Genomic DNA, 23,228 nt, shown 5'->3' with positions numbered 1-23,228 from the left:
CTTAATAGCACAATACTGAAATTCCTAATTATATACATTTATGATATATGGACAGACTTTGTGATAAACACCTGAGTAACCATTAAACAATGCTGTGTTGTTAAACTGAGATTGAAGCATCGTGATCCTGAATGTACAGTAGATTTAAATGAGCTGTATACAACATTCAGAACAATAATATAGCAGCAAACCTTCTCTGTTCTTTGCCTGGCCAGCCATTCGTGCATGTTAGTGCATGTGAGTCCCTCCCTTTGAAACTATTTTCTCTTGTGTGCTTTATACTTTAGTTCTCATTGAGTTGTGTACTAGCAGTGTAGGTTTAGAAATACAATTTACTAATAAAATATGTTATTATTATTAAAATGTATAAAGCTTTATAAAGTGTCTAGTTGTAAATTAAAATAAATTAATTGCTAATGTAAAGACATGCCTATCTTTCTGTGTGACAAGTGTTAAACCTACTGCTGTAGCATCATGTTGAGGAATGAAGTCTCTGAGTGTGAGGTGCAACGCATACATCGCAACTTATGTCATCCAGCACTTTATTGCATTGCGCTCATGTATGAGAGAGGTTGCATTTCAGCTAAGAGACGGCTTGGGAGGCAATCTTTTCCTTCCTGGCTCTATGACATTGATTCAGCTAATACATGTTTATGGAGGAAAACAAACTCATATGCACCCAATCAGCAGAGGATGTGCATCATACTTCCAAAAGATTTACTGTAAACCTCTGCTGATATTGAGTTTGCATCCAGTGTTCGTTCGTATGTACTTTGTCATAGGGATAGGTTTTATATGAGCTGAACAATGTTAGTGTTTTATGCATTGATTTGAAGGAGGACTGAGTTGAAAGAGGTGTGAAAAAATTGTGTTATATTGAAAACATTTTCTTCTCAGCCTCTCCAATGTGTTCCCTGTGGAAAAGAGACAGGCAGCTGAGGTGTGACGCTGATGGCGTCTTTGATATCTGCCATCTGAAGCAATCCCAGACACTAGTGAAGCTGGTGATGCATGTAACTCAGTGCATGTCAGAATCAGCCCATCTTCTCTTTTGAGAAAGTTCTAACAATGCTGGTCTTCCAACAATGCCATATGTGTTGTACATATCTGCACCAGTACATGCCGTTTCTGTGTTGTTTCTTAAGCAATCTGACAACAACAGTGAGCCCATACACCGTTTTGCCTTGACAGGCCTTATAACAGATTGTTGTCCCACTTTTTTGAGATACTTTATCTCTCATGAAAAAAAACCTTTTATAAACATCCTACTTATCTTTGCCTGTACTGCTCCTTAGGGTCTTATCTGTTATCAGTCCTTGCTTCTTATGGGATATCATAATACAGAGGAAGTTAGCTATTTGCTGGGCCTCCCAATTGCAGGTCGGCTCCTTTGAAGAAAACCAGAGAACCAGCAAACATTTTCAAAGTGGCTGCTGAGTGTGAAACAGCATGTGTTATTCTTTTAGAAACTTTCAAAACCTTTACACCTTTTTGAAGAGAAAAAGGATATTGGTGATTTACAGTCAAATAAAAGCTCTAAATGGTCCCCTGTTTTGTGATAGCGCCAGGAGTTCAATATCCGTATCATTTGGAGAAATGAAACTCATAAGGAAAGGTCAGAGAGACTCTCAGCTTCAGAAATTGTGGAGTTTTTTTCCTATACTGTCCGACAATGCTGCTGTTAGTGTAGTGTTTTGTTCTAGGGGGAGAATAAAAAGTGTGTGATAGCTATTGACTTTTTATAGCAGGACCTCAGAGACGTAAACAATTGTGCTCTAATCCTGGCACTCGCTGCGATTTGAGAGGTTAGGCGCAGACAAGAAAAACTCTAGCTGTTCAAACACTTTGCTGTGATTTTACTACGATTTAATGAAGCTGTTTATCTTTTCCCTTTTTTTTATTATGTTGTGCTCTTTTCTTTGTCTCAGGTGGAGTGGTTAAAGAACGAAGAAGTTATCGATCCTGCAGATGACAGAAACTTCTACATCACCATCGACCACAACCTGATCATCAAACAGGCCCGTCTCTCTGACACTGCCAACTACACCTGTGTTGCGAAGAACATTGTTGCCAAGAGACGCAGCACCACTGCCACAGTTATCGTCTATGGTAAACAACTACTGTCTTAACACTGAACAACAATGAGATCCAAAAAACAATTAGTCTCACTAGTCTATATCGCTGATGTTCCACTCCCAGGATTGCTCCGGGGCTGCAGGAAATTCCGCCACGTCACTCTCTTTTTGCCCAGATGTCACCTGTTGAAAATTCTGATTGGACAGATAGTCTAGCTAGCTGTCTGGATTTACTGGGCAGAGATCTGAGGAGCAGTAAACCATAGTCCTCAATATTACAAAAATGTTGAACTCCGGTTGATCCTGTTGTATGGCTAAAACAACGTACACATGCTCGAACAAAACAAGTCCCTTCCAGAGGCTGTTTTGCAACGGCAGCATCATTGTTACTATTGTGATTGGTTTAAAGAAATGCCAATAAACCCACATTTTTCTCACGTTTTCCTCCCATCCCGGAATGCTGTGTGGACTTGCCAGACCCTCCTCCGCAGCACTGGGGAGGAAGGTCTGGCAAAGCGAGACTATACATCTCCTGACCTGCAAACTCTTCCTCCCTACTGACCTAATGAGGGTTCAGTAGAGCTAGACCAGTGCAGAGGACAAGTGTTCAATTCCTATAAGAAGGCAGCTCAACTTATTCTCATACAACAAATTTCCAAATCTTTCTGCATAAAGCAAATCCCTGTATCTTTCCCTCAGCATGTAACATTCACTCATTTTGTTCCTGCCGGAAGGTGTGCAAGGATTGGAAGATTAGTGATTTTCTGAACTGTAGGCGAGGTGCTGATGTGGCGGTGCCATACTTAAAGAGACTCCTGCTGTGGTTTCACACAGACTCAGCCACTGTTTCCCTAACATCAGCTCACATGACTGTTATAACACAACATGGCTGTGAAGTTGGAACTTCAATTTATGCTGGAGGCTGTGCATATTCAGACTGAATTAAGAGGTATTCCATGCATGTGGATGGATACCCCCACACTAGACAAAAGTACACCAAGGTTAAGTTTCAAATCTATAATTTACTTGTCATTTGTCACCGACTCATGAACATCGAGAATGATGTGGCTAGTGGGGATCAATTTTAGAGTGAGGTAGAAACAGAAACACAAAATTGTAAATCCAAGAGAGACGATTTCAGGGACAGAGTTCGCTGTCTGTGCAAGGCTTTCCTGTCACTAATGCAGTCTATTAACGTTGAAAAAGTGCTTTGATGTCAGCTCATCCTTGAGTGAGTACAACAAGCATGTCTGTACTTGCTTTTTTACCCAGAATGGGGTACTTGCCCCTTAATGCACATTTGTGCTGTATGTGAAAGTGCACATCTTCCCTATAAAGCAGTATGACAAATCCAAATCATGAGAGACAATTGTGTGTGTGTAATAAAAAAGTAAGAAGGACAGGAAATTAGTTTTTAGCCCAGTGGTTTCCAGTCTGACCCGCTACAAGGACACTGGAAACCGGAGCACAAGCTGGCAACAAAGGAAAATAACAGGGAGAGAGGAGATAGATCCATAATCCATGGAGGAAAGAAAGCAGACAGTAAAGAAATGTGGGGCTTTGGCTGTCTTCCCTGGAGTGCAATATTTTGGGCTTCACTCATAAGCATGTCACATTCGAAAGTCGGAGGCTCCAAGGGGCCCAGTTCCACCATCTAAAATGCCACAGACTTGTTCTCAGCCACAAGCCCTGGTGTCACTCTGCACTGGATTTAGTCGCTGACAGAGATGGATGAGAGAGGGAAGAGAGGCATTAGGAGGAATCAGTGAATGGAAAATGCAGCTATCGGACCAGAATTTACTGTCCGGCTACATGGCAAAGTAACAACCCGAGATTTCAGGGTCAAAAATCCCAAACTGTAAATACACATTTTACAATGGGCAATCTATTGTGATGTCCAATACTAATGTACTGATGGGTTACACTTTTTTCTGTGTCTCTCTATGCTTTTACTGCATTTTTAATTTGTATTTCATTTGTTAAATTGTCTTTTATTTTGTCTTATTTCATGTATATTTCATTTCACCCCAATCTATGCATTGTTTTGGTTTTGTGTCCTTTTGTAAAGCACATTTTAACTTGTTTGAAAAAAGAATCAACATAAAGCTATGGATAAAGTGATAAAATAAACAGTCTGAGTGATGTTTAAACATGTTTTATTCTAGTGAATGGTGGATGGTCGACATGGACAGAGTGGTCAGTGTGTAACAGCCGCTGTGGCCGTGGTTACCAGAAACGCACACGCAGCTGTACCAACCCAGCCCCACTCAACGGAGGCACCATCTGTGAAGGGCAAGGCATCCAGAAACTGGCGTGCAATCCTCTTTGCCCAGGTATGGCATTGAATTACATTACACCCACTTAGTAGTGGGTGGAAAGGGTATAGGTGCACAAAAAACGAAATACATAAAATATGATACAACTCTGTGTTTGCATATTTCGTTCTGTTTGTGCTTCCACCCTTACGTGTGTGTCTCTCTCCCACAAATCTCTCCCTGTCTCAATCACCGATCCGTGCACCCACGCACCCACTCATGCACTTGTTTCTCTTCATTTTCTCATTTTCCATTTCGTTCACTCTACCCCTGTCTGTCCCTTCTGTTGTGTGGTAGTGGATGGCCTGTGGACAGAGTGGAGTAAGTGGTCCACCTGTGGGACAGAGTGCACCCACTGGAGGAGGAGGGAATGCAGCGTTCCGGCACCCAAAAACGGGGGAAAGGACTGTGAGGGCATGGTGCTCCAGTCCAAGAACTGCACCGATGGGATGTGCATGCAGAGTGAGTACCCGACTAATCCTCTGCTACTCTCTCTGACCTGCCAACCAAAGGAATTACTTCACCCTTTGACTGCGAGTTTCACTTTGCTCTTTCATCAACACGCTGTGTTTCACATCGCCACATAACACTCTCACCCTGTCTCTCTCTCACTCTGTTTCATTTCACTCATACATAAACAATAAGACATGCTGAAACGCACTTCTTTCTGTCTTCTGCCCCCAGCCTTTTTATTTGCACATTCATAATACACAAAAGCTGTTGGATCAAGTGGCGTAAAAGCAGAAACCACAGCACATCTTTTTATTCTGCTGCAAATATAAGTATATGTTAAAATGAGACTCGGCCACATGGGGAATGCTCTAAGTAATTATCCTTGTCACAGGCTAAGCAATTGGGAGTTATATTTAAAATTATATTAAGTGATTATATTTTAATAATATAAGGCGGGGGGGTCACATCTATCAGGTTGCGTAATTTAGAAACTCTGGATTCCTTAGGTCCAATGAGAGGAAACACAAGGCCACAAAGTGGCACATGTGTAGACTTGCTCCTTTTCCTGAGCTGGCAATTACATGTGTTGGAAAGTGAGGAAGTTTTGTGCATAATAATATTCTAGTCTTGCAATGATTTCAAAGTACACAAACTGCTCCAGGATGCAGCAGCATTTCTTTCACATAAATCACAATTCTTCATTTGGTTTTACTGTTTTTTTGCAATCAAAAAAGGCCAAATCCAGTTTGTGGTGCTGCCAGATATTTTTCTGCAGGCAGCACATTGTTTTCTGCTTTTCTTTCTTCCAGTGAATTAAAAACAGCCAGGCAGTTCAGTTGAGCCAACACTCCTGTTACCTCTTTCTTATAATACATTCACAAATTGGAGTCATGCTGCAATGATGCACACGTGTTTGTGTCTTTGTTTAATACCTTGAACTTGATCTGCTAAAACAGTCATTGACTTCTTTTCTGTGCCTATAATAGAAAGAGAAATAGGTTGAGAAGGAAGTAACTGGAAAGACTGCATATTAACTGTGTTCAACTCTGTCTAGTTTAATAAACATCCTCTCCAATAAACATCTTTGAAGGTGTTAGACCCACACACTGTCACAGATGCCTCCGTCCTGTGTATAACCTGCTACAGATGGTGATTGTGACACTAACAATATAACAGAGGCTGGGCTGCTGGATGTCTAGAATTTGATACAGCTGGTCGTCACTTTGTGCTGCTGATGTGAGATTTTGCTGCACTATGTGGTTTTAAACTGCTACCTGCAGTATGTATGTAGAATACTGGATGTATTGTAGGCTACGGTTGACATCACAATGGCAGTAAATATGCATCTTTCAACACAGCTGGTTGATGGATCTACAGTACATGTCTCTGTACAATCAAACACTTACTCTTCTCTATGTCCATATGTTTGAAGGACTGACAGGAAGCTATGACTTTTGAGCGTTGAGTGATTTCATTTAACGTTAAACACAGGGAATGCATTAGCTGATTTAATAGCCAATGTCATATGTCTACAGTGTATATAAACATCAGGGAGCAATCTACAACAAAACCTACTCTTACTTGTATTATTCATCTTACTTTATTTCCCTCTGTGGCACAACATAAGTTAACCCCAAAATTTCCACCCTTTGCAACTCAGCCTATCTAAAGCCTTAGTTTCCAGTAGATTGATGGCCAGTTTGCAGAGAATATAAAGCCATAATGATATAGATTTAGGATCATTTCAGGGATTGATTTTTTTGGAAGCTAAGAGGGTGAAGCCACTTATGTCAATGCTAATGACCATTTCCACATGCATTTAGGAGAATGCCCCATTATCTAAAAGCTCACATTATGGCAAATATGATTGGGAATGGAAGATGTGTGCAATCTGAACTCACCTCGGACCGCTGAGCTGCTCCCTCCAGTGCAGGGCTGGGATCTGAGCAAACACATGTCTGTGGATTCCATTGCAGCTTGATCTCATTTTCTGTTGTTTGAATTTATTTAAATCACTTCAATTGCAATCTATCGCAAAAAGGAATTTGATATAACAAGAGCTGGAAATAGAACTTGGGATGATATGCCTCCATTGCTGCACAAAAACACAACTGACCTGAGTCAAAAAGGAGAGAGTTGTGTTATAATTTACTTTGCAGCTTGTTTATCACATTTAGGCTGTCGGGGAGTTTGGGTGTTGGAGTTAACAAAGTTATGTATCTACAGATTGATCTAGAGAGGTTGCACTCTGCCTGTTTAGATAGAACTTCCCAACTCTAATATAAGAGTATAGTTTTCACAGTTCACTATGCCTGACCTGTCTAAAGCTCTGTTTTGCTACCGTCTGTGCTCTGCCTTCTTCATTTTGAAGTTGTTTTCCAGGCTTTTGGTAATACTGCTTTCAGACATAACATTTTCTTGACATATTGATCTATATAAAGGGGGGTACGTACTCCAGCAAGGGCACATGCTTTATGGCTATCAAACACTAGGAAATCATGACTCTAAGGTTCACTTCAACAATCTAAGAGCATGAGGTTATTTACACTATAAAGTTTTGATTACATGTAAATCTCTTATAATCATCATATAACCATCAATTTCAGTGAACATAGATCCACCGCAAAGATGTAGTAGAACCAAAAATGAACCTTGACCTCAGCTTTGCCAGAATATGCTTCTCTGAGGTTGGAAATCTGCCACATTCAAGGAAGTAATGGCCGAAACACAGACAATGATTTCCTGTACTATAAGTCCCCCTTCCTCTCCAGCTCTGTGTTGTCAGTAAGGAATAATGTTTGTCTCTCTGGGGCTCTGAGGTTTCCTTTGGAGCCCACCCACTGAAGCATGCGTTTCACTCTAGCTATACTGTAGACTGACGGATGAATAGAAACTCTACAGGATGGGTTCAAATGGGCCATCAGTTAGATTGACCCTGACAGTCACCTCCTCCTGCTCCAGCACAACTTACCCGTTGCCTGATTACACGAACACACCAACCCCATCTATCAAGCCATTGATTTTCCTGTCGGTCCACTTGTCTGCCTGTGGCTCTCTCCCCCCAATAAGGACTTCATTGTTTGTATAGTTGTTTATGGATGTCCCAGGGAGACTGAATATTATGTGCGCAGTGCACTATCCCTGACTGCTATGCTACGCTGCTTTCCTCTCCACGTCAACATATTACCTAGCCACAACAAAGTCAACCAAAAGCCCAATTGAGACCCAAAAACATCTATGGTGAAATGCCCTTCAATCTTTTTCCCTTTCCTGCTTTCCTAACACAATTATACCTTATTTCCCATGCACTAACCTCCCCATCCACCTTCCAGTGACAGATGCAAGGCTGTTGGTTCTATTGGCTCTGCTGGAGTCCACACTTTATCAGTTCCACCATTCCCCTCACCTGCCAGCATCAGGCTTGCTGCTGCTGCTAAGGCACTAAGCCCAGTTGATGGATCACGCCACTCCCTCACAGAACCACCCCCCACCCCCCCGCCCCGCTCCTCTCATCCATCTCTATACTCTATACACCGATTGGGAGAGGAGGGGCCAAATCAAGAAAGATCGCTTCCCTGTGTCATCACTCCTACTCATGAGTTTGTTGCTGTCTCATTTGTTGAGTTTGTTTTTCTGTTTGCTTAAATTTGATTTTCATCATCCCCCTCTCCCTACCTCCTCCTTACCTCCCCTACTCTCTCTCCCATCCACAATCCCTTGCTCTCTTTTCAAGGTTCCTTCTATCAGAAGTCCTCTGAAGCAAAAGACCAGAGTGATTTTGGAAATTCATGTGAGTTTTTTTATCATTTCATTTATTTTATTTTTTTATATTATTTCTACATTAATTCTTATGTATGTCTCTTATCTTCATTGGCAGGTTGTGCACATCGAATTTGCAGTCAGCCATAGTCCCTGATAAATTATTAGACAACATTTTAACATGTTTTATAAGTGGTATATTTGCACTTAAAACACAAATGGAGACAAACAAGTTTGCCATTTTTCTTTTATTCCCATCAATGTTTTATTATTATTTTTCTGTTATTTTACTTGCAGATAACCACCTCAGGGCATTTCCTTTTTTGATTTCCGCGCCGTCCTTTCTCATAATGCGTCTCTGCTAGCCAGCTGCCTGTTTACTAGTATCTACCTCAGAGCTGACAATGCCCTTTACCCTGTTGCTTCTCATGAACTGAGCCGTGAGCTCAGGCATTGAGTCTGGCAAAGAATTTGACCCACTGTGTCTTTCTCAGTGTATATAATATTCTCTCTCTCTATCTGCCCCTCCCCTTATAAATCTTTGCATCCTCACAGAGAATTAATTGCTCAATAATTCCTTTCATTTCCATTTCTTGTACTTTTTCCTTTCCGACAGTGGCGCATGTTCAAAGGGATGTATTAATCTAAGTGATACATTTTAATGCGTACACTTAGCAGGTTGCTGCCTTTATCATCAAAGCGTGGATGGGAGATTGTTCGACTGAGAGGGTATATGTTAAATAACTGCAGGGAATCTTGGCAAAGGAAGCACAGTGAAATTACATTTTCAGACTTTCATCATTGGCTCCCTGCTCTGTTTTCAATTTGTGTCTGTGCTCGGTGACGGATTAGAGGCCTTACATATACTGTATGAGGATATATATTGACACTCATCTCTTCAATGTGATGTCTCAGTTAAGGCTGAATAGAACATGTTAGGCCACACTTGTCCTTCATTGGAAATAAGGGAAATTAAATCTTCCCCTGCTTCTTTAATTGGACAAGAAACCTAAAGAAACTCTCCACTTTTTTGCTTAATCCCCATGTTAATAATATGAGCGAGAGGCAGTGCCCCGGTCAAGCTCATACCCAATGTCCTTTTAATAGAGATTGTCTAAGAGCATGAAATATAATACATTTTAACCTGAATAAGTTGTAAATGGAATACTTGTTTAATTAGATTTAAAAACCTATTTATGCATCTAAAAAAACATCAAGTCATCATATTGCAACATCACAAGAGAAAAAGAAGCTTACTCTTGGAGAGAAAAGATGTGCTAAAAAACACGTATGGCTCTCTACTGTCAAAAAAACACTCTTCCTTCTCTTGCTTTTCTCCCTCTTCTCCTCCTTTGTGCACAAGAACACTAGAGACACAGATTGAGTGCCATCTGCATCCCTGAGACACATGAGGCTAATTTATACAAATGCTTGGATTCATGCATGTCCTAAAAGTGCTCTGTAGGGCTCTATGGCTGATGCTGCCATCTACTGGTGCAGAATTTGTTCCATTTACATACTGAAATGATCTAAAAAATAGAAATGACTCTCTTATCAAAATAAGTATTTTCTCATGAAAAATAATTGTATATACTTTATACTGTATGTCTTATAGGGCTTTGTAGAGCCCCGCCCTTGACATCTACAGTGGGTATTCATACTTTGACGCACACATACAGGCTCACACACGCCTTCTGGCATTTTGTTACCATCTATAGAAGAGTTTCTCCCCATTTGTCAACTTGTGACAGTGAAGGACATTCTTTACCAAACACTATAGCGAGTTCAGACTGTCAGTAGACATCCATTTAAAGGTCTGATCGGTAATGAGTGCCTGTCTCAGTCTGCGATTCCAACAGCCACTATATCCATGCCAGGCCCGCTAATCACAGAGGTTTCTCCAGCTGGAAAGCGGACAGAAAGACTTTGCAAGGGAGACAGAGATGAAAGACAAATTGAGAAATGCAAGCTATCTCTAGATCTTATCTGCAGTGTGTAAGAACAAAGACAGAGACCGTCTCTGAACTCCAACACAGAGCACGGTAATTTGAAGATAAAAACATCTATATCTCCCGTCTTTGGAACTTTTGATCTTGATTCTGAGCGTGGTTGTTAGGACAGTGTGTTATTGGGTTGCACTGGACCAGCCTTTCTTATTAATTGCGTCGTTGTGCACATAATTTATTGTCATTATATCTATTTTCTTGTTTCTAATTAGCTGTATGATGCATGGTATACAATCCCCACTAGCTTCTTATAGGAAATATGAATCTCTTTGTAAAATCCCGGGTCATTATTAAAAGGGACCCACATGTCATGACTCTTGCATATGTTTAGCAGATTTCTTTGTGAATAAATTAAATTTGTTTGCCCTTTACTTTGTGACAAAAGCCAAAATTGAATGTTAGATGGCAAAGCTGAAAGGAGAAAAATACATGAAGTTGTGCTTCACTTTCTACACTACATGCATCATTATCTTTTCATTTGACAATTAAGGGTGTCCTATGTTATTAATCAACAGCCTGATTGTTTGCCACAGCGGGCCAGCATTACCACATAAAAAAATAAGACAGGACATATATTTGCATTTATTTTCCAGTAGATGGTTATTAATATCCGCCTTAATCTTAAAGCAGGATATTAGTCTGCTGATAATGACTTCATCACAACTCCTACATGCTGAGAAAGAAAGCTGATGATGTGAACTTATAAGATCTTAAAAGACTGTTTTCTTTCTGTCTTTTGTCTTTCTCCCCCCCCCACTCCTACCCCCTTCCTCCTCCTCCAGTGGCCCCCAGTACAGATGATGTAGCTCTGTATGTGGGTATTGTCATAGCGGTGATCATGTGCCTGGTTATCTCTGTCGTGGTGGCACTCTTCATCTACAGGAAGAACCACCGTGACTTTGACTCTGACATCATTGATTCCTCCGCCCTCAATGGAGGCTTCCAGCCAGTCAGCATCAAGACTGCCCGCAAAGGTGAGGCACAGCATACATATGCTTGTTTTTGTGTGTGTTTGCCTGGATGTATGAGGTAGTGTTTATGTGCACTGTCTTGTTTTTACATGCATTCATTATTTCTTGTCTTTACATCACATGTGAGTAAGCTAATGGACACCAGTCTGTGCTAGGGCTATAGTATTATTTATTCATCATTTTTTTGTGATACTTTTGATAACACAATTGTTCAGTTTCAATACTGAAAATGTTAGCGAAATTGTGATTTAAATCAGTAAATATCTGGTTAGAGCATAATAAACAAGTCAACAAATCTGCCCGTTTTTGGTGCTAGACAGTTGTCGATACTTCGTGCTACAGAAACGTTTTAATAAGAACCATTAGCAACCCTTAGCATTAACCTAGTGATCTATGTTTGGCTCTGGCAGCACATGTTTTTTAGTGAGGATGGGAATGTAAATGTGGCCTTTGGACTGTAGATGAGGAGGGAGCTTGTGGGAGAAATACAGAAGGCATGTTTTTGCAGATTAGGTGATTAAACTGTTAAAATGCTTGTCGTTGTGATGGCAGGCCAAACTATGCCCCTTAATTAAGGCATAACAAGGCCAGACTGCATGTCGCATATTAAACTCTAATTAGATTTGGGCTGGTGACGCACAATTTAAAAGTATGACTGCAGAGGTGAAGACAGGTGGCAGTGAGCTGGCACCCGCCTCTAGTTATAGCATGTCCCTTCTTACCCATGTCTAGGAGGCTATTAACTTCCATTCAATGGAGTGAAAACATCCAGATTGAGTGGAGCTGGACAAAAAGATTGCAGGGAAACAGACAGATCAGAGGAATTGTGTTGTAAATAGTCAGTCTAAGATTTAAAAAAACTGAAAAAAAGAAAAACTGGAGAAAAAAGAAATAACAGATACAGGAAATGAAAGTTTTGGTATTTAAAACCACAATGCCCTCTGTCTGTCACTGTGAGACACACATCAAAGATATTTGCAAATGTAGCACTGAACTGATGAAGAACATCTGCAAGCCGCAGGCAGACCCAAATTCAAAATCACTAAACATTTGTCGCAAAAGGAAACCAAAATGTATAAGGTTACCATTAGACTTGTTTAGCTGAACCACGACAATTATTGTGAGAATGTGGGATTGAGATGGATACTGATTGTTCCACCCCTGTGTTTCTCCCACACTTTTAATACTTCAGAATTCCCCTTTTAAAACAGTTTTAACAATATTTATCAAACACAAGGTTTATGTGTGTTTACAGATATATACAATTATATATGCTGTATGTATATATATATATATATATATATATATATATATATATATATATATATATATATATATTTATTTTTTTTGCCTCTAGTTATTGAATGATGACTGAAGTTATGATCACATGGTAATAGATAACAAATCCAGTCTGTATGCCTGTACTGACAATGTCAACAAAATAATATTAGTTTATTTATTTTGTGCGATTGCTTTATCAGTGTGGAGCGCAACAGATTAGCCTACTTAAAAACAATGCTGAAACTTTGTTTTTCTTTGTACTTGTGCAGGCTTGAGCCAATAATAAAATAATGTACTAGTTATTGATGCTTTATAAAGCATTACGAATAACACCAAAACTAATATAAATACACTACTACAACTACTAATCTACCACAAAAAATGATAATAACAATAAATCATTATTCTGGCCATGTCTTGTCTTATTTGAAAACTTTTTGTGACTTATATTGACATTTGTATCATGTGTTGTTGGGGGGTCGGAGGTAGTGGAGAAGCTAGAGGACAGAGAGCTCCCGCTGCCATCGCTCTACCCACTCAGCCCAGCTATCGAACATTCATCCTTCTACCTACTGGGTAAACTGAGCGTTAGTGATGCCATCTGTTACTCATGAATCACAGCTGTGCCTATAACTTCTCAGACTGAGTAATGTTTCTTGGTGGTGAAGTGGACTTCCCTAATGAGTGAAAAAGAAATTAGTGAAGCCGGGCAGCGGATTGCTGCCAACAATTCAGTTCCGTGTGGCTATTTGGGTTTCCAGTTAGTTTCTTACCAGTTGTCCTAGTTGGAAAGAGCATATGATTGCCATAAGACTTTTCTTAAGACATTTGCTCCTGTTGACCTGGTCACTTTCTTTTCTTTTCCAGCTGATCTCCTTACAGCACCCCCTGACCTGACCTCAGCAGCCGCCATGTACCGTGGCCCCGTCTACGCCCTCCACGATGTGGCTGACAAAATCCCCATGACCAATTCCCCTCTGCTGGACCCTCTTCCCAACCTGAAGATTAAGGTGTACAACTCCTCAGGCTTAGTGACTCCACAAGATGACTTGGGAGGGGAGTTTTCCTCTAAATTGTCACCTAAGCTACCACACTGCCTCCTGGACAACAGTGACAGCACGATGGGCCGTCGCACACAGACCCAGACGTTGCTCCGCACCAGGGATCCATCCTGCACCGCACTGGGCTCATTCAGCTCCCAGGGGGGACACCTCATTGTGCCCAACTCAGGTTTGACCAGACAATGAGAGAATGTGTTTTCAGATTTGTGTCTCCTGATCTGGGATTCAGTACATTTATATGTTTAACCAGGGGAAATCGGTTTTATTTAATGGTACTATGTTCATAGTACTAATTTTAAAATTTGCAGCGATAAACAAAGCCATTACCATCCAGATGTAAGACATCTGAGCTATCTTACCCCCTTTACCAGGACAACCTTTACACACACAGACGTGACCTTGAAATAATATGCTAAACCTATGCAACCTATCAGCGTGTTGACTGCTCACAATATGACAAGGGCTGATGGATACCTAAGGTGTATGCACTGGAAGTACTGAAGTATACTGTTTCAGGCAGCTTACATTAGCCATGCTGTCCTCACTTCAAACACATGTGGGCTGCTTGTAACATGCCACAGATGCATGTTGACAGGCATAGACAAACTAGCACAGACATTAAAGGACAAACTCACTCCTCATGTTTCTTAAGTTTTTCCTTTTTCCGTTTTGATTCCTGTAAAAATGTTCTGAGCTGCTAGTTGGGCTCAGCCACCTCATCATGTTACATAGGCAGAGGCAAAAGAAGGAGCACATTTGATATGTGATCAGTTTGTGTGTCTGGGTAATGAAATATTTTGTGGCACCATCAGTGTGGCTGTTTGGTATTTTGCATCTTAAAATGCATTTCCCATCTCTTTGAAGTTTTACTGTGAAGGAGAGTAGCAGTATGTGAGACGTTCCCCTGGCAGAGTTGTTGCAAGAGAAGCTGTCTGTCACCTTTTGAAAAGTTCTGTACAAGGACATGGGAAATCAATGAGCTATCTGAGAAACCCCTACAGAGAGAAAGTGTGTGTGTGTGTGTGTGTGTGTGTGTGTGTGTGTGTGTGTGTGTGTGTGTGTGTGTGTGTGTGTGTGTGTGTGTGTGTGTGTGTGTGTTTGGGCACGGCATGGGGGAATGTGGGGGGTAGGGTCCTAAAAACACATTGGACAGGACATCAAATCAATCTGAGATGGAAAAATGTAAATCATGCTGGCTGCAGCAATATGAGAATGCTATGACAAGTAGAGAGATCATTGATTTTTAGAAATGAAATGTCACGCCATTTCCTGGTGCCATAGGAGAAGGCAATAAAGTGCCATACGTAGTTTTAATATGTGGTGCTGAGGGGAATTGGGATTATTACTATACCTCTCTAAGAAAGAAATACTATGACTATCCATTGGGGCTTTAATTGCTCTGCTGGTGTAAAAGGCTGAGCAATAAGACCTTTCTTTCACCATTTAAAAATATACATTTGTAAAAGGGTGCCTGGGTAGCTCACCTGGTAGAGTGTGTACCTATAAACAGATGCTCAGTCCGTAAGGCAGGGGCTGCAAGTTCCGACCTGCAGCCCTTTGCTATTTGGCATTCCGACTTTCATGTGTAAGCTATCCTACCCAATAGAGGCCTAAAATGCCAAAAGAATCTTTAAACATACAGTGAGTCTAAAAAGTGATTAGTCAGCCGCTGATTGTGCAAGTTCTCCTACTTAGAAAGATGAGGTCTGTGATTTTCATCATAGGTACACTTAAACTATGAGAGACAAACTAAGAAAAAATTTGAGGAAATCACATTGTAGGATTTTCAAAGAATTTATTTGTAAATGAATGGTGGAAAATAAATATTTGGTCAATAACAAAAGTTCAACTCAACACTTTGTAACATAACCTTTGTTGGCAATGACAGAGGTCAAACGTTTTCTGTAAGTCTTCACCAGGTTTGTGCACACTGTAGCTGGTAATTTTGCCCCCCAAAAAAAGTTCAATTTTGGTTTTATCTGATCATATGATATTCTCCCAATCCTCTTCTGGATCATCCATATGCTCTCTGGCAAACTTCAGTCGGGCCTGGACATGTACTGGCTTAAGCAGGGGGACACGCGTGGCACTGCAGGATTTGAGTCCCTCTTGGTGTAGTGTGTTACTGATGGTAGCCTTTGTTCCTTTGGTCCCAGCTCTCTGCAGGTCATTAATCAGGTCCCTCCATGTAGTTCTGGGATTTTGGCTCACCGTTCTCATGATTATTTTGAACCCACGGGATTAGATCTTGCATGGAGCCCCAGATTGAGGGAGATTGTCAATGGTCTTGTATGTCTTCCATTTCTTACAATTGCTCCCACAGTTTATTTATTTACACCAACCTGCTTGCCTATTGTTGATTTACTCTTCCCAGCCTCGTGCAGGTCTACAATTTTCTTCCTGGTGTACTCCGACAGCTCTTTGGTCTTGGCCATTGTTGAGTTTGGAGTCTGACTGTTTAAGGCTGTGGACAGCTGTCTTTTATACAGATTCAGCTCAAAGAAGTGCCATTAATAGAGAAGTGGGGGACAAAAGAGCTTCTTAAAGAAGAAGTTACAGGTCTGTGAGAGCCTGAAATCTTGCTTGTTTGTGGGTGACCAAATACTTCTTTTCACCATAATTTACAAATAAATTCTTTAAAAATCCTACAAAGTGATTTCCTGGAAGTGTTTTTCTCATTGTGTCTCTCATGGTTAAAATGTACCTATAATGAAAATAACAGACCTCTCTCATCTTTCCTAGTAGGAGAATTTGCACAATTAGTGGCTGACTAAATACTTTTTGGCCCCACTGTATGTTTACATTTTGATGCTGATCTCACGTCTCTTACTGTGCTCTCACTGACTTAACAAAAGAAAGCTATTAAACACAATCATGACAGCCTTTGACAGTACAAATAGTTGTAATGACTCCTCTGGTCAACCTGACAAGTTACAACTCTTATATATGCCTGTTTTGTCTGTTTTTGTGATCCCCAGGAGTAAGTCTGCTTATTCCAGCAGGGGCCATTCCTCAGGGCAGAGTGTATGAGATGTATGTGACGGTTCAGAGGAAGGAAAACATGAGGTATGGAGTGCCTCCTGCCACATCAATGCCCCAGAGTTTTGTTTAAATCCTGGCAGCTTCGCCATGTCACACATAACAATGAGACTGCTGTCACTTCATCACTAAACAGCATTTGTGTGTGTGTGTGTGTCTGTGTCTGTCTGTGTGTATGTATGTATGTATGTATGTATGTATGTATGTATGTATGTATGTATGTATGTATGTATGTATGTATGTATGTATGTATGTGTGTGTGTATGTATGTATGTGTGGTTTTTTCTGTGCACCTCCAGGCCCTCGGTGGAAGATGGCCAAACAGTTCTGAGCCCTGTGGTGAGCTGCGGGCCCCCCGGGGCCTTGTTGACTCGGCCCCTCATCATCACCATGCACCACTGTGCTGTGTTTGACGGTCAACAGGATTGGCTGATCCAGCTCAAGAGCCAGTCACAGCAGAACCATTGGGAGGTGAGATGTGAGATGAAAACTGTGCAACAGAATCTTATGTGTGTGACTACAGTCCAAGTTTAAAAATGTGCTTCTGGCAGTCATGTAAAGCTGTACAAGTTAGTTATACCATATAGAATAGTAATAAATCCTCACTGCAACTGGTTGGAATAAAATTCTACTCATCAAAGAATGAAGGGGAAAGTACCAGGAAAAATAAAATGATGAAATGGCTCTGGACGATAGATAGCATGGAGTAGGTGAAGGGGATCAACTTCCCTTGTTTTGTTTGTGCAGCACAGCAATCAGGGCAAACCTCTGTTGCAACCAGGTGCTGAAATAGTAAACCTCTGATAGCAGCAGGGAACTGTTTTTCCCCAGACTGTTTTCTTGTACCTTTTATGAATGACTATTTTTGTTTAGGTGCGCCGTTGTGTGGGGTGTGTGTTATATTTTTGGAAGCCCTGTGCCTGCAGGCTCCATCATAAACATTGCTGATGATGATAAGTTGGGTTGCTGAGGGCAGCAGTGTGAATGTGTACTACCTATCCCCTTATTCCTTCTCTTCCTAATTCTTTCTCTGTCTCACACGCACAAACGCACACACACACATACACACAGTACAAATACCCCAAATAGATAATTTTTTAGAGAAACTATGCTTCCACCCCATCACAAAAAGCTGCTTTAAACATTTTACATACGGTCCAGTTTTCATCTCTCTCCCGAGAAAACTGTCAGTACATCTCAGATAACAATATGACAGACCATGTTTTAGGCAGTTATTATTGTCTTTTATTTAGCTGCCTAGAGAGCATTTCTGGCTACGCTTTCCTTCCATGTGGTTTTTAATGAAATTTCACAGGCAGTTTGCTGAGACCTTTTTCTAAAGTGTAATGTGCTTAAAATATAAAAACGAACCATAATCATTAATATAGCAGCAGTGCCTTACTTGAGCTGAAGGAAAAGCAGTAGAAAGGCCATACAGAACACAAAAAATTATAATTTTCTTAAGAATTTTGGTTTTATGGGCTAATGGTCTAAATTACAAGATCTAAATTTACAGTGGGCACTGCTCCTGGGGAGGGTATTTAGGAAAATGTTGAAGCACTCATTTTAGTTCATGCAGGCATACTGTACAGTCCAGTCACATAATGAAACTACAGTACTTAGCACCAGCCAATATTTAATATATGGCCCTCTGTCAGCTCATTATTGAGTAGTGGCTTGAATAACACCACTTTCAGGAAGTCTTTGCACAATATCTACTGCTGATGTGGCGATATGACTTATGGAGCAGAGAAAAACTGCCAGACTGGCCCCACATGACATTGTGACATTGATGAATTACTCGGAGGGCAGCCAATAAAGCCCAGTGCAAACAGAGTCTTTTTAAGGAAGAAATAACTATTGATCAAGGTTGACATTGGGGTGTCCAAGTGTGTGTGTGTGTGTGTGTGTGTGTGTGTGTGTGTGTGTGTGTGTGTAAAAACAGTCTGATGCAATCTGGAAGTAACCAGTTGTCTCAGCGGTCAGTCTGGCTCCTTCTTGTATCCAAATGCGCACACACCTGGAACAATTCCTTATAAGAGCTTGTTATGAAAAATGTCAGTAACTAATTAACTACAGTTTTCAAAAGACAAGTGGCAGAGTGAAACTTGGATAGTTTTCCAGCCTTTTTGATTGAAAAATACCACTCCATATTCATTCATCGAGAGCATGCCAGGGATCAACTTGTGAATCATAGATCTGTACATGGCTCACAGAGGAAACATAATGACCAAAAATGTGGGTACACGTTGAGCCAAGCGCAACAGCAACAAGTTTACTGTTGTGTTTTGAAATCAGTTTTAACTCTGTCATAGTATAATATTGATGGGGGAAAATTGTTATTAGTATTAGTATTTTTTCAGTATTTGGAGGACGTGTGGTCATTACAAGTATTGGGTAGAATAAATATCCATATCCCTGTATACTCTGTGGTGATTACAGTACACGCTTACAATTGATTACATCTATGACCTGTCAGATATGCAGATGGTGTATCCAAGGAGACGGCAGCTTTCTTTCTAAGACCAGCCTCCATACTGCATGTGTGAAATATTGCTTTATATGACATGCTCTGTCAAAATGTTTACTTATCACCGCTGTTTTTTGCCACATGAGCTCCTCTGAAGTAGTAATTACTGGATACATGTACACATATATACACACACACATATATATATATATATATATATATATATATATATATATATATATATATATATATACATATACATATATAGTCATCACTACCTAGTGAAAATAATCAGTTCCATTGGCATCCAGGATACTGCAGCCTCCCCCGTCAAAGCACACAAGCACCTACCCACACACACACACATAAACACACACGCTCACAGTGTCATTGAAGGGAACAAGGTGTTGTTATGATGATGAAGACAGCAGGTCATATAATGAGGAACATGTGGGGCTTTCTGCTTCAGTAACTCTCTTACAAAGATTTATCCTCCCACGCTTCTAAGAAAAAAAGAAAGAAAGAAAGGAAAATCTGCTGTTGAATGCAGTCAAAAATGCTCTTTATATGTTAGATTTTTTTATACCAGCACCAAAATTCTGGATCAAGCAAAAGCGTGCTTTTTCAACTTTGTTTTCTAATTGGGCTCCAATAAGGAGCCCCATTGCCATCCCCCAGGAGCAGTTAAACTACTATAAAATACTGTAATTCCTCTTCTGTCTCTCATAATAGGCTGAATTAATTCCAATGTTCTGCTCACAGTGATGTTTGGATTAGAGAGAGACAGAGAGAGAGAGAGAGAGAGAGGGAAGGAGAGAGAGGGAGGGAGAGAGGATGAAAACCTCCTCAGACCAGACGGTCTTAATGAAAGAGAAATATGCCCTGGCATCAGTGCCATTACAGGTGTCATCTACAAATGGTCCGGATGCACAATCTTTTATTACCTCACATAAACAATGGCGGCATGCCGGATATAAGTAATAAACACTTGCTTAGTGTAATATTTTACTGTCAGTTTCAATTAAATAGAATTGAAATGTTCTGTAAAATAATTATAAATTGATAGTTTAAGTACATTGTTTTGGCTAATGCATAAGATCAATTTAGTCCCCAAAATGTAAACTGAATTCTTCTCAGTTTTAAAACATACAAATAACTGAAACAGTTTTCATGCTTTTGATGTTATGGCTATGCATATTTGGAATACTGGGTATTATTTACAAAAATGTAGGGGTATGTTCAAATGAGTCTCTGACTAGGTAAAACTACTACTTGCTTTGCCTCCATTGAATGGCGAATACATAGAAATGTATTTTATAGCACTTAAGATTCATCATTTATATGTATGAAAAAAACATTCAGTTAGATAAGGAAAACCATGATTTTGAAAATGTCTCTTGGAGACACGAAAGCAACACTTAGCTTACTGGTTATACTTACTTGCCAACAAATGCACACATGTACTGTAAGTCACTTGGAGGGGAAAAGAGTCAGGACAGAGTGTTCTCATCGTTTACCTCTATATTGTGGTATCTTTTCATGTAATCCCTTTAATATTTCAGTTTTTAGCGTATTATCTCCCACACACCCTCCCGTCAATTTTTTTTTATTCCTGTTCATATATAGGATGTAGTGGTGGTAGGAGAAGAAAATTTCACTACACCGTGCTATATCCAAATGGATGATGAAGCCTGCCACATCCTGACAGAGACACTGGGTACCACCTGCCTAGTGGGCCAATCTCTCAGCGCTGCAACCATAAAGCGCCTCAAACTAGCAATCTTTGGCCCTGTCACCTGTCCCGCCATGGAGTATCACATCAGAGTCTATTGCCTTGATGACACACAGGACGCACTTAAGGTAAATATACAGCAAGTTGCAGTTGTGTATCATTTCTTTTGTTCCTGTATTTGCTAAATGTTATGTAGCAGGAATTAAATGTGTTTGTCAGCATTAATTATGTCTGTGAGTGTGTCCTTTTAGACCTAATGGTTTTGGTGTGTGTGTGTGTGTGTGTAGAGCCACAGTGAAAAAGAATTTGTGTTGGTGTATCACAATAGGGGAAGACAAGCGCTTGCATTGAAAAAGCATGAAACGCTGCACCTAGAAAGATGTCGCTGCTGCGCCAACACAAAATCTTTGTTTATATTATCCCTCTACTGTTGTCTCATTCTGTTTAATACCTTTATGTACCTACATGCAGGAAAGATAAGGACAGAATAGTGTACTGAGCAGGGATATTAAACATGGTTATTAAGTTGGGGACTGGGTAATCTGTGGAAATAAGATCAATTTCTTTACTTGGTTTGTTTAAACATGCCCTGTCTGTTCACTTTACGATAAACTGCCTCTGTTATTAAAGGTGCATGTAATCCTTATATCTAATGTCCATACCTAATGTTTATATTTATATTTGACTATAGTTAGAAATTTACTCATACTCTACTGTTTACTTATATACTTATTATTCACCAACTTGGCCTATTGGTGCTTGTAATGTATTGATGAACATTGTTGTTTGTTTTTGTTTTGTTGTTTAAGTTTTTTACTTTTCTGTTATGTAATTTTTGGGCTATATGTTGGGACCCCCTAGAAAACGAGATGATACATCTCAAGGGGTTTATCCAAATAATAAACAAATTTTAACCTGTTACACTTACGTCCATATTCTATAATATAACTTTTTTTGACATGCTCTACTATGACTTTTTTCCACTTTTTTGACTTAATATACTATAACTTTTTTGTACATACTTTTGTATGACTTTTTTGTACATACTTAGCTGTGATATATTAATCTAATAAAATATACTATTTTGATATGATATACTATGACTTTTTTGACATATTATACTATGACTTTTTTCCAATTTTTCCAACATACTTTTTGGACAAAATATACATTGACTATATTTATATACATACTAATATTGTTTGACCCACAATGCTGTGCCACTATTTTTATTAACATTCTATACTATGATTTCTTTTGACAAACTATACTATGACTTTCTTCCATGTTTCTCCAACTTACATGTACATACTTTACATTGAGGTCTTTCCACTTTTTTTGACATGATATGCTATGAATTTTTTTGGCATACTTTACTATGACTTTTTTCGACATACCATACTATTTTTTTCTATTTTTTTACTAACTATGCTTTTTTCACTATTTATGACATACTATGCTATGACTTTTTACTACATTTCTACTACTTATGACTACTATGACTTAATTTCAACACACTATATAGGACTTTTTTGACATACTATGCTATGACTTTTTTCGACATACTATACTAGTTTACTAGTAGTTTTTTTTGACATACCGTACCATAATTCATAGACATAAAATTCCATGACTAAATCACTTTTATTGAGAGACTAATAATATACACGATAATGTCACACCTATACCGTATACCTATACTATGACTTTTTTCGACATACTTTTGTATGACTTTTTTGTACATACTTAGCTGTGATATACCTATATAAAAAAACACACGATGACCAACACAAGAAAGACTCACGCTGGAATTTTTGGAATAAAGTTCTACGTATGTGCAACTACTCTACCGCCTGAGCTAACTGTGGCAGTTGATTTCCATTTATAAGACTACGACTTCTCTACCTTTTTTCGACATACTGATCTATGACTTTCTTCGACATACTATACATTGACTTTTTTCGACATGATATACTACAACTTTTTTTAACATACAATACATTGACTTTTTTTGACATGCCATACTAGGACTTTTTATTCCACTTTTTTCAACATACTATAATATG

General features: G+C 39.6%; 1 protein-coding gene across 3 annotated transcripts in view; it reads left to right on the top strand.

Moving 5' to 3' along the window:
* Positions 1 to 23,228, top strand: part of unc5c (unc-5 netrin receptor C) — a 111,754-nt gene that overhangs the window by 83,179 nt on the left and 5,347 nt on the right. The window contains exons 5-13 of one of the 3 annotated variants that reach the window (XM_034896918.1): positions 1,929 to 2,109; positions 4,241 to 4,408; positions 4,688 to 4,852; positions 8,577 to 8,633; positions 11,391 to 11,582; positions 13,728 to 14,090; positions 16,900 to 16,987; positions 17,260 to 17,431; positions 21,057 to 21,290. In XM_034896918.1, the coding sequence (XP_034752809.1) occupies positions 1,929 to 2,109; positions 4,241 to 4,408; positions 4,688 to 4,852; positions 8,577 to 8,633; positions 11,391 to 11,582; positions 13,728 to 14,090; positions 16,900 to 16,987; positions 17,260 to 17,431; positions 21,057 to 21,290 (1,620 nt within the window). The remainder of the gene's footprint in view (positions 1 to 1,928; positions 2,110 to 4,240; positions 4,409 to 4,687; positions 4,853 to 8,576; positions 8,634 to 11,390; positions 11,583 to 13,727; positions 14,091 to 16,899; positions 16,988 to 17,259; positions 17,432 to 21,056; positions 21,291 to 23,228) is intronic. The other 2 variants (XM_034896919.1, XM_034896920.1) reach the window with 2 other exon arrangements.

The sequence above is a fragment of the Etheostoma cragini genome, chromosome 16, assembly GCF_013103735.1.
Source record: "Etheostoma cragini isolate CJK2018 chromosome 16, CSU_Ecrag_1.0, whole genome shotgun sequence".
Lineage (NCBI taxonomy): Eukaryota > Metazoa > Chordata > Actinopteri > Perciformes > Percidae > Etheostoma > Etheostoma cragini.
This window is presented reverse-complemented; position numbering and strand designations above follow the sequence as displayed.